We start from the raw sequence: 15,830 nt of genomic DNA, 5'->3' as shown, positions 1-15,830 counted from the left end.
TGACTCCTTCCCTAGCTCCACCATGTCCTCATGAGGATTCCCTCGAACTGTTTGACCACAGTGTTGGGTACATGCTCCAGGAGGATGCCCAGCGTTTGGAAGGCTCTGATGACGATACTGAGCTCGATGAAGGCAGTAACATGAGCGCGGACAGAGGGGGTGCCCAAGAAGGACAGCAATCTGGCAGTCATGCTCCCCCTGCTGCAGCATACTGCCAGGTTTGCTCCAGTGATGAGGAGGGAGGGGATGATGAGGTCACTGACTCAACGTGGGTGCCTGATAGGAGAGAGGAGGAGGAGGAGGAGGAGGAGGAGGAGGAGGAGGAGGAGGCGGCAGCACATCACCAACGAGGCAGGATGCCCTCCAGGGGCCAGCCTAAGGGCAACACATTGACTGCATCACACCCCAAAGCTCCACATGTGCAGGGCGCTGCAGTCTCTGCGCGTTATTCAAAAAGTTCTTTGGTGTGGGCCTTTTTTGAGACGAGTGCATCAGATCGCACCGCTGCTATTTGCAACATATGTCTCAAGCGTATCTCGCGTGGCCAAAATATCTCCCGCTTGGGTACCACATGCTTGACCAGACATATGTTGACCTGCCATGCAGTTCGTTGGCAAGCGTATCTAAAAGACCCACACCAAAGAACAAAGAGGATCTCTCCTTGCTCCTCATCAGCTGAGATTTCCAACCCCACTAGACCTTCAGTCCTCTCTGAGACCTGCAGTGAGAGGAATGAAGGTGTAGAATTAGGTGTGTCACAGCCAAGTACTTGTGGGCAATCTGCTTTTGGTACACCGACGTCAGATTGTACCAGGCAAATTTCCCTGCCCCAGCTGCTGCACCGCCGAAAGAAGTTTGCTCCCAGCCATCCACATGCCCAGCGGTTGAATGCTAGCTTGGCAAAATTGCTAGCACTTCAACTGCTGCCTTTTCAGTTGGTAGACTCTGCCCCCTTCCGTGAGTTTGTGGAATGTGCGGTTCCTCAGTGGCAGGTACCCAAACGCCACTTTTTCTCACGGAAGGCGATTCCGGCTCTCTACCGGCATGTGGAAGGCAATGTCCATGCCTCGCTGGACAGGGCGGTCAGCGGTAAGGTGCATATTACCGCTGACTCATGGTCCAGCAGGCATGGACAGGGACGTTACCTAAGTTTCACGGCGCATTGGGTGACTCTGCTGGCAGCTGGGAAGGATGCAGGACAAGGTGCAGTAGTGTTGGAGGTTGTTCTGCCACCACGCCTCCAAAATGCTGATTGTGACACACCTCTCTCCTCCACCCCCTCCTCTTCTTCTTCCTCCATGGCCTCTTCCTCGGAACCAGCGGTGCTCCGTAGGCGTTCAAGGGGCTACGCAAGTACGCAGGCCAAAAGATGCCATGCGGTGCTTGAGCTGGTGTGCTTGGGGGACAGGAGCCACACTGGGGCAGAGGTTCTGTCAGCTCTGCAGGGGCAGGTTCAGAGGTGGTTGACGCCACGCCAACTTAAGGCAGGAATGGTGGTTTGCGACAATGGCACCAACCTCCTCTCTGCCCTCCGACAGGGACAAATGACCCATGTGCCCTGTTTGGCTCACGTCCTTAACTTGGTGGTGCAGCGGTTCTTGGGCAGGTACCCGGGCTTACAGGATGTCCTGAGGCAGGCCAGGAAAGTCTGTGTGCATTTCCGCCGGTCATATAATGCCAGTGCTCGGCTGACGGACCTCCAAAAGGAGTTTAACCTGCCCAAGAACCGCCTAATCTGTGACATGCCCACCAGGTGGAACTCAACGTTGGCCATGCTGCAGCGGCTGCACACGCAGCAGAGGGCCATCAATGAGTACCTGTGCGACTATGGCACCAGGACAGGGTCAGGGGAGCTTGGTTTTTTTTCCCCACGCCAGTGGGCCATGATCAGGGATGCATGCACTGTCCTGTCACCATTCGAGGAGGCCACGAGGATGGTGAGCAGTGACAGTGCATGCATCAGTGACACTGTCCCCCTTGTCCACCTGTTGGAGCACACGCTGCGTGGAATAATGGACAGGGCACTTGAGGCAGAACAGAGGCAGGAAGAGGAGGACTTCCTTAGCTCTCAAGGCCCCCTTTATCCAGACAGTGTTCCTGCGTGCCCGCCGATCACACAGGAAGAGGACGAGGAGGAAGAGGAGGAGGAGGAAGATTGTGTCAGTATGGAGGTGGAGCCTGGCACTCAGCATCAGCAGCAGTCTTTAAGGGATCAGTCCCAAGAAACACATGGACTTGTACGTGGCTGGGAGGAGGTGGCTGCGGACCATGTCGTTCTTAGTGACCCAGAGGACTCCGGACCGAATGCCTCAGCAAACCTACGCTGCATGGCCTCCCTGATCCTGCAAAGCCTGCGTAAGGATCCTCGTATTCGTGGTATCAAGGAGAAGGACCAATACTGGCTGGCAACCCTCCTTGATCCACGTTACAAGGGTAAGGTTGCGGACCTTATCTTGCCATCGCAGAGGGAGCAGAGGATGAAACATCTTCGGGAGGCCTTGCAGAAAGGTCTGTGCAACGCGTTCCCAGAGACTGGGAGGTTACAAACTCCTGTTTCTGGACAACGTGTTGCTGAGGCTTCGGTCAGTCAAAGAAGGAGCGGTGGAGAAGGTGGCCGTCTGACCGATGCGTTCAGACAATTTTTTGGTCCGCAGCCCCAAGGTATGATCGGTTCCAGCAACCATCGCCAGCGTCTGTTTTACATGGTGCAGGAATACCTAGGGGCAAGATCAGACTTGGACACCTTTCCCACCGAAAATCCTCTGGGTTACTGGGTCTTGAGGATGGATCACTGGCCAGAGCTTGCACAGTATGCAATTGAGCTACTGGCCTGTCCTGCATCCAGCGTTCTTTCGGAACGCACATTCAGTGCTGCTGGAGGCGTGGTAACCGATCACAGGGTGCGTCTGTCCACCGACTCGGTCGATCGGCTGACCTTCATAAAAATGAATGAGTCTTGGATCACCACCAGCTACCAAGCACCTGATGCTGATGTAACCGAATAATTTTTTTTGAAATCTCAGATCCCTTCAAAGACTGCCTATGCTGATGCTGAGTGACTATCCCTGAGTAATTATCCTCTTCCTCCTCAATCATCACGCTGATAGCTTGTAAGAACATTTTTGGTTCTGGGCGCCACCACCAGTGCCTAAGGCACAATTTTTCAGCCCCTGTTTAACAGGGGCGTGTAATTACAATTTTTGATGTAATACTTTGCAGCAGGGCTCGTTCCTGCATTCCAACTAGAGTGTCTGTGAGGGGTTGCAGTGTTGTGGCACCAGCACCAGTGCCTAGGGCCCAATTTTTCTGCCCCTGTCTAACAGGGGCGTGTAATTACAATTTTTGATGCAATACTTTGCAGCAGGGCTCGTTCCTGCGTTCCAACTAGAGTGTCTGTGAGGGGTTGCAGTGTTGTGGCACCAGCACCAGTGCCTAAGGCCCAATTTTTCTGCCCCTGTCTAACAGGGGCGTGTAATTACAATTTTTGATGCAATACTTTGCAGCAGGGCTCGTTCCTGCGTTCCAACTAGAGTGTCTGTGAGGGGTTGCAGTGTTGTGGCACCAGCACCAGTGCCTAAGGCCCAATTTTTCTGCCCCTGTCTAACAGGGGCGTGTAATTACAATTTTTGAAGCAATAATTTGCAGCAGGGCTCGTTCCTGCGTTCCAACTAGAGTGTCTGTGAGGGGTTGCAGTGTTGTGGCACCAGCACCAGTGCCTAAGGCCTAATTTTTCAGCTCCTGTTCAACAGGGGCATGTAATTACAATTCTTGATCTAATATTTCACAGCAGGGCCCTGTGAGGGCTTACAGTGTTGTGGCCACAGCAACACCTAAGGCCCAAATTTCTGCTGAGTATATAGGGCAGGACCCTACTTTCAAACATCTAACTTACAAACGACTCCTACTTGCAAACGGAAGGAGACAACAGGAAGTGAGATGAAATCTACCCCTAGGAAGGGAAATTCTCTCCTGTAAGAGTTAATATGGGAAAACAATTTCTCCTTTCCACTGATGCTTTCCAATCCTTGTTCCACAAAAAAACCCAAATTTTCAAAAAACATTTTTCATTGGGACAAAAAAGTGAGGTGAAATCTTCTGAAGAGGAGGAAAGACAGCAAAACAAATGTCACAGGGGTGATAACCCTTCCCTATGTTTTCCAAAAAGCTTAGAAAAGATTTTTTGGCTGGAGCTAAACACGTTAAAAATGTTCAAAATTACAAACAGATTCTACTTAACAACAAACCTACAGTCCCTGTCTTGTTTGCACCGCCTGTATACTGCTGTTCAGAGTATATAGGGCCTGGTGGCCCCACACCTTTCCTTATTTTAATTTGGGTGCGGGGTTCCCCTTAATATCCATACAAGACCCAAAGGGCCTGGTAATGGACTGGGGGGTACCCATGCCGTTTGTCTCACTGATTTTCATCCATATTGCCATGACCCGACATGACATTAAACCCGCAAGCAGTTTTAAATGAGATTTTTTCCTTTAAAAATGACATTTGGTGCAGGGACTGTTCTAAACATGGGAAACACGCGTCACTTTACAGGCATACTATAGACACCCCCCAGGTACGATATTTAAAGGAATATTTCACTTTTTTTTTTTTACTTTAAGCATCATTAAAATCACTGCTCCCGAAAAAACGGCCGTTTTTAAAAGTTTTTTTTGCATTGATACATGTCCCCTGGGGTAGGACCCGGGTCCCCAAACCCTTTTTAGGACAATACCATGCAAATTAGCCTTTAAAATGAGCACTTTTGATTTCGAACGTTCGAGTCCCATAGACGTCAATGGGGTTCTAACGTTCGTGCGAACTTTCGGTCCGTTCGCGGGTTCTGGTGCGAACCGAACCGGGGGGTGTTCGGCTCATCCCTACACGTGTCCATCACAGTGTCCTCACAGGGAACTGAAGTTTTCTAACTAAATATAATGATAAGTGGTGGACACAAAAGTGGTTGGCTGAGCAACAGAGATGGAAAAAAGTTCCAATCACTGGTCACTACTATTGAAAGAGAAGCTATGAGGGATCAGGTGACAATGAATTCAAGTAAGATTTTAGTTTTTTGGGGGGGTTTTAAGAAAAGGGTGTTTTTTTTCTAAGTCACTGGTCCAAAACAAGTATCCATATTAGGAGTTTTGTCTTTATTGTGTATTTTCTCATCTGTATGCTTGTTCTGGGTCAGTGACTCACAAAATGAAAGTCAGTGGTCAGCATTTCATCCAGACCTAGTATTTTTGAGGTTTTTAATATTCATTAATTTCCAAGCTTCTCTTTGCTCAAGAAGCAAGCATGTGTCACAAAATGTACTTTTTATATAGCTGCACCGAAAAATGCATGTCTTTATGCAGAGAGCAATGCCACTCCTGGGAAACTTTACATTTTACATAACCCAAATCCCAAAGTCTTTCATTTTGCATATTGAATGGTAAATGCTCTATTTGCCTAAGTGCATTTTTTGTTGTGTTTGTAATCCTAAAGGATCTTAGCAAACTAAAGAAATATATTTGGTGTTACTAAACCCTGGCCCACTATCATTTTTAGTGCATAATGTTTTTCTTTATGCTGTTTACCATGTAATATTGGCTTTTGTAAGTTTGTTGACTCTCTAAAGGGTGTTGTTCAGTCGTTCAGCTTATTGAACATATTCTTGAAAATCAATAAAAAATTACTGCCAGAAATGCAGTACTTTATCAACATACCATAGCACATATCGTGATGAGTTTGGTAGATTTAGGTTCTAACATCACCTTTTTTTTTTTTGAACAATTATTCCTTTGTTAGGAGACGTCAAGAATTCAATATCCAAAAGTATCACTCTTTGGCTACAATCAGCAATTTTCGCCAAGATCTGGAAAAAATTAGAAAAACGTACTGCCAGGTTAAAGAAGAAAAAGATTACACAGACACGAAAAACTGGTGTGTAGCAGGCATGCACTTGTAACATTATATACAGTACAACCTGGTATAGATATTAGCTTTCACCTTATTAGAAATGTTCACCTTCTCATGCGTGAAATTATTATTATTACAGGTACTTATATAGCGCCATCAATGAACACATCGCTTTACATATATATTGTACATTCACATCAGTCCCTGCCCTCAAGGAGCTTACAATCTAAGGTCCCTAACTTACATACATATACTAGGGTCAATTTAGACAGGAACGAATTCACCTATCAGCATGTATTTGGAGTGTGGGAGGAAACTGGAGTACCTGGAGGAAACCCACTCAGGCACAGGGAGAATATGCAAACTCCAGGCAGGTAGTGTTGTGGTTGGGATTTGAACCAATGACCCTAGTGCTGCTAGCCAAAAGTGCTAACCACTTAGCCACTGTGCATCATTCCACAACTAGATCATAATCAGTTGTATATGTCTATGACTGCAGGTTTGTAGTTTTACAGTCCAGGATTCCAGAAGACATGAAAAACAACCAGAAGATCAAAAAGATTTTAGAAAAGCTTGAAAAGTTGGAAGAGAAACAATTTGTCAGAATACGCATCAATTCCTTTCTGAAGGTGCTAGCTGGACTTCGTCATTGGGAACTGTGTTCTCCTGATATAAGTGTGGCTATAGAGGTAAGCAGGCAATCACTTTGAAAAAAAATATAAAATGGCAACTTTGTAACAGTAAACTAGACCTAAAAAAAATCTATTAACTATTTTGGTGGAACTTGGACAGGTCTATGTTGCAATCAGTTCTCAGGGGGATGAGCATACCTATCACCTTTTATTGTGAACAAACAATTTGAGTGATACCTCATTTCAGTTTTCAGTGTATTTTCCATGGGCACATATGAAGAAGTAGTTTTATCCAGTGATCCAAGACGTTAAGCTAAAAATCCAAGAAAACCCTATCACACAGTCTTGCTGCCCATGCACTCTCTGCCCATGCACCATCTGTATACTGTTTCCAAATAATGGGTGGTTGGACTTTGTCAAGTTCAAATATTTTATCTTTGGCCATTTGTCACACAGACCAAATGTGAATCATGCAGGAGGCAAGAGAAGCAGGCATGTAGTAAATTTGTTGATAAGACCACGCCAGTTATATCTGCAGCTGCAGTGTCTGAATGTTGTCAAATACTGCTCAACTTTAAAGCGGGATTCCGTCCAGGATTATTTTTTTAAAAAAATTGCAGCTACAAACACTGTAGCTACTTACTTTAAATAAGTAGACTTACCTGTCCTGGGTGCCCGCGATGTCGGCCGCCCGAGGCCGCCCCGTCCCTCGGCTCTCGGGTCCCGGGACCGCCATCCTAAGTAAGGGAAACAGGCAGTGGAGCCTTGCGGCTTCACTGCCAGTTTCCTACTGTGCACGCGCGAGCGGCGCGGCGCGGCGCACTGTGAATGCACACACACAGTTCCCAGAAGGCAACGGGGCCCCTCACCGAGGAGCAGGACACGTTGCGGAATAGGAAGAGGCAGATTAGGAAGACTGCCTAGCAACAAGGGTTTCAGGTAAGTAAAATTTTTTTTTCCACATGTTTTTTTTTTATTTTTTTAAGATTATTGGTGCATTTTTTTTTTTTTTTAGGGTGGCCCTCCACTTTAAGAGTCTCTTTCACTAAGCATTCAGCAATCCTGAACATGTTAGCTAAACACTTTGCTAACTTTAAACCATTACAATTGCTCAATGTTTGAGTATTGTTTTACAGGCTAAGTTCATTGTTTGTAAAAACAAATAATAAGTATAATAAATGCAAATGATTTTGCATCTAAAAAAATATGCATAAAAATTGTACCCACAATCAGTTCTTTGCAGGTGCAATGCAAGGATTCTGCAGACACTCAGTACAGCTGTTTACCCATACCTCCCGTATGAGCAGACAGTTACTGAAGTACAGGAAGAATCAATAAACTGCAAGGATGCGCACCAGTGCCCTCGCAGATCATTGAGAACTACAAGCCATCTGCCATAGAAATCAGTGAATGAATGTAACGGATGTGTGGGCGGAGCACCGCATGGCCACGCTGCTTTTAAAATGTGACATCGGATCCCCCACACGCTGTCACTGAGGGGTGAGTTGGGGAGAGGTCAGCTGCTCTAAAGTAACATGTTACATGTTACACTCTAAATATGGGTGTAACATGTAACATGTTACAAAAAGTGAACCTATCCTTTAAAGTGATACTAAAAACACTCTGTTTAATTTACATTGTCTCTTCAATTTCTGTATGTGGATGATGGCACTGTAATTATTTTAATTAAAAAAAACCCATCTACGTACCTTTTACCTAATCGATTTACAGCTGTCACGTGACCCAGCTCTTTCCAAGCTTGTCTGCAGCGAAACATAAGCAGGTGGAGCTTCAAGTCCTCTGCTGCTGTTCACATGTTCAAAATGAAAAAAAAAAATGCCTTTGGAATACAGAGTAAAAATAAATAAATAATATAAAAGAAACAAACAATAAACTGTTTTAAATTGTCATACAAATATATATTTGAAATGAAATCTTTATTATTTTGTGGAAATAACATGGTGTGGGCAGATTTCTGCTAGTCACAGGCTGTGCCACACCCCTCCAGACTGTGTCTTAGAATAAGAGGGAGGTGAAGCCTCCATTAATCTATATGGAATATCCCACTCCCATTGTGTCTAGCTGGTTAGTGGACATGGAGGAGGAGGGAGGGAGTGGGCTGTCATTTACCACTGTGTATACTCCCACATGTGTGACCCTATAGTTACATGGGCTGCTCAGATGTGATAAGGAGGAAATGCTCAGCATAGAAACTCACTGAAAACTGAGCATGTGCAGAGTTGCCATAACAGCTGCAAAATCCCTAGATACATTGGGGACACAAACAGAAGATAAACAGCAGGATCAACCAGGTTTTTCGAAGAATACAGAAAACAAATCTCATAGTGACTGAGTGAGTATGAACAGCATGTAATACACCATTTATTGATAGTTTTTTATGATGTGGGTTTAGTGACACTTTAATGTATGTTGGTTCTGTTCTGCACCACCAAAAATATATACAGAAAATATAACAAAAAAATCAACAACAAGCACTAGACGACTGGAATGGTAGATATGTTTATAAGGCAACCAGTTTTTCTGTTAATTACAGTATCTCACAAAAGTGAGTACACCCCTCACATTTTTGTAAATATTTTCTTATATCTTTTCATGTGACAACACTGAAGAAATTACACTTTGCTACAATGTAAAATAAAGAGTGTACAGCTTGTATAACAGTGTAAATTGGCTGTCCTCTCAAAATAACTCAACACACAGCCAATAATGTCTAAACCGCTGGCAACAAATGTGAGTACACCCCTAAGTAAAAAAAATTCCAAACTGGGCCCAATTAGCCATTTTCCCTCCCCGGTGTGTCATGTGACTCGTTGGTGTTACAAGGTCTCAGGTGTGAATGGGGAGCAGGTGTGTTACATTTGGTGTTATCACTCTCAATCTCTCATACTGGTCACTGGAAGTTCAACATGGCACCTTGTGGCAAAGAACTCTCTGAGGAGCTGAAAAAAAAGAATTGTTGTAGAGTAGGAGACAGTCAGACAGATTGTGGTAGGGGGTTCCAGAGGATGGGGGGCTTTGAAGAAGTCCTGAAGGTGAGCATGAAGGGAGATGACGAAGGTGCTAGTGAGCAGGCGTTCTTGAGAGGAACAAAGAAATTATGTGATTGGTATTTTGAGACCAGGTTAGTTATGTAGCTAGTGGCAGAGTTGTGGAAGGCTTTGTAAGTTGTTGTATTTTGAATTTTATTTGTTGGGTGAGCAGAGGCCATTGACAGAGATGAGTAGCAGACACTGAGAGGTTGATAAGGTAGATGAGCCTGGATGCAGAATTTATGATGGACTGAAGGGGGGATAGCCTATGTAAAGGTAATTCAATGAGGAGGGAGTTGCAGTAGTCGAAGCGAGAGATAACCATGGAGTAAAATAAGAAGCTTTGTGCTGTCATTGGTTAATAAGGGGTGTATTTTGGAGATGTTGTGAAGCTAGAGGAGGTAAGATTTGGACAGAGATTGGATGTGGGGCTGAAAGGAGAGCCCTGCACATCACAAACAAAAATTTCCCAATATGCTTACAAGCTAGCCTACAAGCAAACCAAATTGTTTGCATTGATACATGTCTCCTTGGGCAGTACCCGGGTCCCATACACTTTTTATGGCAATAAATTGCATATAAGCTTTTAAAATGAGCACTTTTGATTTTTCATGTTCGTGTCCCATAGATTTTAATAGGGTTCGCATGTTCGCACAAATTTTTTAAAAATAAAAAAGAAAGAAAAACCTGTGCTACCAAGCAGCAAAAATATTATTAAATAACTGCAGTAGCAACAAATACCACAAATATCAAGGTGAAAAAAACAAATAAAAGAAAAAATGCGCGCTTGCATTAAATAATGTAGATACTTTTCTCCATATTCATGTATAAATACAACAAAGAAATGAAAATAAAAAGATTGATTCTAAGAGGAAAAAAATTCCAAAACAGAAATCGCTATGCTTCACAGCAAGTGGCGACATATGGATTAAATACTGATATATAAGCCCTTCAGTACAAATAAATAAAGTGCAAAAAATTTGTCCACCCAGGTGCATAATTGAGGATGTGAAATTTCAAAGAGGCGACATGAGTAGCAGAAACGCATGTCCACAGTTCATAAGTTGCATCCCATGTGTATGTATAGAGGAACAGGGAGACGTGAAGGGACTTCCAGCCACCAGTGAATCCAAGGGGTAATAGCAGATGTATCCTTACCAGACACATTGGACCTCCTTTATAGTAAGGACTTAGGGGCATGCAGATTTAGCCCTCTGCAGGGACAGGAGATGACAGCTCAACACGCGACCAGAGATGATTCCGACACTTCCGCGTTGATGTAATTACTCCCTCGTCACAGAACTCGTGGATGGAGAAGGAGGGAGAGGGGAGAAAAACTCCAATAGTATAGTAGGTATAAAAAAGTTTTATTGCCTCAAACAACCAGGCATCATATTGCAAAACATTCAAAAATATTAAAAGCCGGCAAAATTTAAAAACAGCAGAAACGCCCGTGCTGGGTTACATGGGGCTCTATGGCGAACTGGCGTACACTGCGTAGCCACGCCCTACATGTTTCGTCATACGTGACGCACAGGCGCACACATTTTTTGCCTGTTCGCATGTTCTGGTGCGAACCGAACCAAGGGGTGTTCGGTCCATCCCTAAAGCCCACTCCTTCTTAAAAGCACAGGGACATATTGGACGCCCAACAATAACACAATGGCAGCTGAAGACATCCAATGTGCCCCCGCACCAAATCAGCTATTCAAAAAGATGGCAACCACCTTAATTTATAACTAGCCTTTGCAGTAAGGTGCACATGGAAGGGCAACATCCATCACAAACAGACAAAAATTTCCCAGCAAACTTTTCAGCTAACCTGCAAATAAACCAAATTGACCCTGTCTAACAATTCCCATTAAAAACAGAGGGTTTTGTTGCACATATTTGCAAATATATGTGGAAGCCACTGAAAGGAGAGCTCAGAGTGCAGGTTTATACCTAGCTCCCTGGCATGCAGGGGATGGACTTATCTGATCGGAAGGGGCACATGGTGGAGAAATTAGCTCAGTTTTGAATAGATTGAGTTTGAGAAAGTGGTGTGATATCCAGACTGATATGTCAGTAAATCAGTGCATGAGAAGACTGATGGAAAATACTGAGGGGCAGAAAGACAGATTTGAGAGTCATCAGCGTAGAAATGATATTGAAAGCCATGGGAGGCTATCAGCTAACCAAGGGAGGAAGTGTAGATTGAGAATAAGATAGGTCCAAAAACAGAACCCTGGGGGACCCGAATGGTAAAAAGAGGAAGAGAGGAGGAGGTAGAAGTGTAAGTGACACTGAAGGTGCAGTGGGATAGGTGCGGTGAGAAATCAACAAAAAGCACAGTCACAGAGACCAAAGGAGTGGAGTTTTTGTGAGGAGGAGGTGGTGGTCAGCTGTATCAAACACAGCAGAAAGGCCCAGGAGTACAGAATAGTGACAAATAATTTTAGTTAGTAAATCTTTTGTGAGTTTTAGGAGAGTCTGTGGAGTGTTGCTGGCTAAATCCAGACTGAGGTGGTAGCCTAGGTATTTGTAGTCCTGGCATTCAAGGAGTTTGGGGATAAAGGGGAACAAGGAGATGGGTCGTATATTGTTAAAATTAGTGGGATCCAGCGAGTAATTTTCTAAGTATAGGGGTGACCAGTGCATGTTTTAGATAGATGGGGAAGATGCCAGAAGAGAAGGAGAAATTGAAGATATGAGTTAAAGAGTGGATAGGGCCAGAGGGTGACAGTAGTATTTGAGAGGAAACCGGGTCCAGGGGGCAGGTGGTTGAGTGAGCATTAGAAAAAAGTTTAGCAACCTCTTCTATAGTAGCAGGGTTAAATGAGGGGAATATTGAGTGTACCGGTAGGCATGGAATGTTAAATGGGGGAGATATCTGTATGGTGGAGATCTCATCACAAATTGTAAAAATCTTATTTTTGAAGTGATCAGAGATCTCCTAGGTGGTTAGTGACTTAGTGGGAAATATCCAGTGTCATCTCTTTGCCAAGGTTGTACCGGTCGGGAACTGATTCTGTGTGTAGTGAGGGGGGCAAGTGTGTCCTGGGAGGATGAGAGTGAATTGTTGTAGGCAAAAGTGGCTAGGCTTTGGCAGGACAGGGTGAGATTTTATCATAGAGATGGTCAGTAGTAGAATAGAGATGAGAACAGTTAAATTGGTAGAGGTTTCTAGGGCTAACTGTTATGCGGTTGGAGGGAGATGAGGTGGAAGACAGAGAGAGAGTGAAACTAGTAAAGTAGTGATCAGGGAGAGGAAAAGGTTTGTTGGAGAGGTTGCAAGGAGTGCCTAGTTAGGAGAATACAAGGTCAAGGGTATTGCAATCGGACTAGAAGCGTGTGTCCATTGCTTCAAGTCAAAAAAGGAATTTAGACTTAGAAGTAGCCGAAGTACTACTATTAACAGGCAGGGCAGCCATCTGAAATTTTTGGGCCCTTTACACAGCTTTAGACCTGGGCGCCCCGCCCCCCCCCAGCCCAAGCCTGACCACCAACATTCCCCAGAGCTTGCCTATGGGCCATCCTACCGAATCCGCACACTGGCCACCTCACCTGTATGCACTCAGCCTCCCCCTCAATCCTGTATATATGTCAGCCCCCCCACACACACTGTATATGGCAGCCCCCCTCACACACACCTGTATATATGTCAGCCCCCCATACACACACACACACACACAAACCTGTATATATGTCAGCCCCCCCACACACACACCTGTATATATTTCAGCCCCCCCACACACACCTGTATACAGTGGGGACGGAAAGTATTCAGACCCCTTAAATTCTTCACGCTTTGTTATATTGCAGCCATTTGCTAAAATCATTTAAGTTCATTTTTTTTTCCTCATTAATGTACACACAGCACCCCATATTAACATAAAAACACAGAATTGTTGACATTTTTGCAGATTTATTAAAAAAGAAAAACTGAAATATTACATGGTCCTAAGTAATCAGACCCTTTGCTCAGTATTTAGTAGAAGCACCCTTTTGATCTAATCCAGCCATGAGTCTTTTTAGGAAAGATGCAACAAGTTTTTCACACCTGGATTTGGGGATCCTCTGCCATTCCTCCTTGCAGATCCTCTCCAGTTCTGTCAGGTTGGATGGTAAACGTTGGTGGACAGCCATTTTTAGGTCTCTCCAGAGATACTCAATTGGGTTTAAGTCAGGGCTCCGGCTAGGCCATTCAAGAACAGTCATGGAGTTGTTGTGAAGCCACTTCTTCGTTATTTTAGCTGTGTGCTTAGGGTCATTGTCTTGTTGGAAGGTAAACCTTCAGCCCAGTCTGAGGTCCTGAGCACTCTGGTTAAGGTTTTCGTCCAGGATATCCCTGTACTTGGCCGCATTCATCTTTCCCTTGATTGCAACCAGTCATCCTGTCCCTGCAGATGAAAAACACCCCCACAGCATGATGCTGCCACCACCATGCTTCACTGTTGGGACTGTATTGGACAGGTGATGAGCAGTGCCTGGTTTTCTCCACACATACCGCTTAGAATTAAGACCAAAAAGTTCTATCTTGGTCTCATCAGACCAGAGAATCATATTTCTCACCATCTTGGAGTCCTTTAGGTGTCTTTTTAGCAAACTCCATGCAGGCTTTTATGTGTCTTGCACTGAGGAGAGGCTAACGTCGGGCCACTCTGCCATACAGCCCCGACTGGTGGAGGGCTGCAGTGATGGTCGACTTTCTACAACTTTCTCCCATCTCCAGACTGCATTTCTGGAGCTCAGCCACAGTGATCTTTGGGTTCTTCTTTACCTCTCTCACCAAGGCTCTTCTCCCTCGATAGCTCAGTTTGGCCGGACGGCCAGCTCTAGGAAGGGTTCTGGTCGTTCCAAACGTCTTCCATTTAAGGATTATGGAGGCCACTGTGCTCTTAGGAATCTTAAGTGCAGCAGAATTTTTTTGTAACCTTGGCCAGATCTGTGCATTGCCACAATTCTGTCTCTGAGCTCTTCAGGCAGTTCCTTTGACCTTATGATTCTCATTTGCTCTGAGATGCACTGTGAGCTGTAAGGTCTTATATAGACAGGTGTGTGGCTTTCCTAATCAAGTCCAATCAGTATAATCAAACACAGCTGGACTCAAATGAAGGTGTAGAACCATCTCAAGGATGATCAGAAGAAATGGGCAGCACCTGAGTTAAATATATGAATGTCACAGCAAAGGGTCTGAATACTTAGGACCATGTGATATTTCAGTTTTTCTTTTTTAATAAATTTGCAAAAATGTCAACAATTCTGTGTTTTTCTGTCAATATGGGGTGCTGTGTGTAAATTAATGAGGAAAAAAAATGAACTTAAATGGTTTTAGCAAATGGCTGCAATATAACAAAGAGTGAAAAATTTAAGGGGGTCTGAATACTTTCCGCCCCAACTGTATATATCAGCGCCCCCCCTCCCCCATACACCTGTATATATCAGCCACACACACACACACCCACACACCCACACACCCACACACCAGACAGGTCAGGGATAAAGTTGTAGAGAAGTTTAAAGCAGGGTTAGGTTACAAAAAATATCCCAAACATCTCACGGAGCACTGTTCAATCCATCACTTGAAAATGGAAATAGTATGGCACGACTGCAAACCTACCAAGACGTGGCCGTCCACCTAAACTGACAGGCCGGGCAAGGAGAGCATTAATCAGAGAAGCAGCCAAGAGGCCCATGGTAACTCTGGAGGAGCTCCAGAGAGCCACAGCTCAGGTAGGAGAATCTGTCCACAGCACAACTATTAGTCATGCACCAAGAGTGGCAAAAAGAAAGCCATTGTTGAAAGAAAGCCAAAAGAAGTCCTGTTTGCAGTTTGCGAGAAACCATGTGGGGGACACAGCAAACATGCGGAAGAAGGTACTCTGGTCAGATGAAACCAAAATTGAACTTTTTGGCCTTAAAGCAAAACGCTATGTGTGGTGGAAAACGAACACTGCACATCACCCTGAACACACCATTTTCTTCAGCAGGGACAGAGAAGCTGGTCAAAGTTGATGGCAAAAAGGATGGAGCCAAATACAGGGCAATTGTAGAAGAAAACCTGTTCGATTTTGCAAAACATTTAAGACTGGGGCGGAGGTTCACCTTCCAGCAGGACAACAACCCTAAACATACAGCCAGAGCTACAATGGAATAGTTTAGATCAAAGTATATTCATGTGTTAGAAAGACCCAGTCAAAGTCCAGACCTAAATACAAATGAGAATCTGTGGCAAGACTTGAAAATTGCTGTTCACAGACGCTCTCCA

At 44.7% G+C, this 15,830-nt stretch overlaps 1 protein-coding gene across 1 annotated transcript in view; it reads left to right on the top strand.

The window, feature by feature from the left end:
• The window catches only part of CCDC60 (coiled-coil domain containing 60), a 339,745-nt gene that overhangs the window by 308,032 nt on the left and 15,883 nt on the right, over positions 1-15,830 (top strand). The window contains exons 13-14 of the mRNA XM_073625478.1: positions 5,788-5,922; positions 6,398-6,587. Of these exons, the coding sequence (XP_073481579.1) occupies positions 5,788-5,922; positions 6,398-6,587 (325 nt within the window). The remainder of the gene's footprint in view (positions 1-5,787; positions 5,923-6,397; positions 6,588-15,830) is intronic.

This window comes from Aquarana catesbeiana, linkage group LG01 (genome assembly GCF_042186555.1).
Source record: "Aquarana catesbeiana isolate 2022-GZ linkage group LG01, ASM4218655v1, whole genome shotgun sequence".
In the NCBI taxonomy this organism is placed as follows: Eukaryota; Metazoa; Chordata; class Amphibia; order Anura; family Ranidae; genus Aquarana; species Aquarana catesbeiana.
The sequence above is the reverse complement of the archived record's forward strand: the minus strand, read 5'-3'. Positions and strand labels throughout refer to the sequence as shown.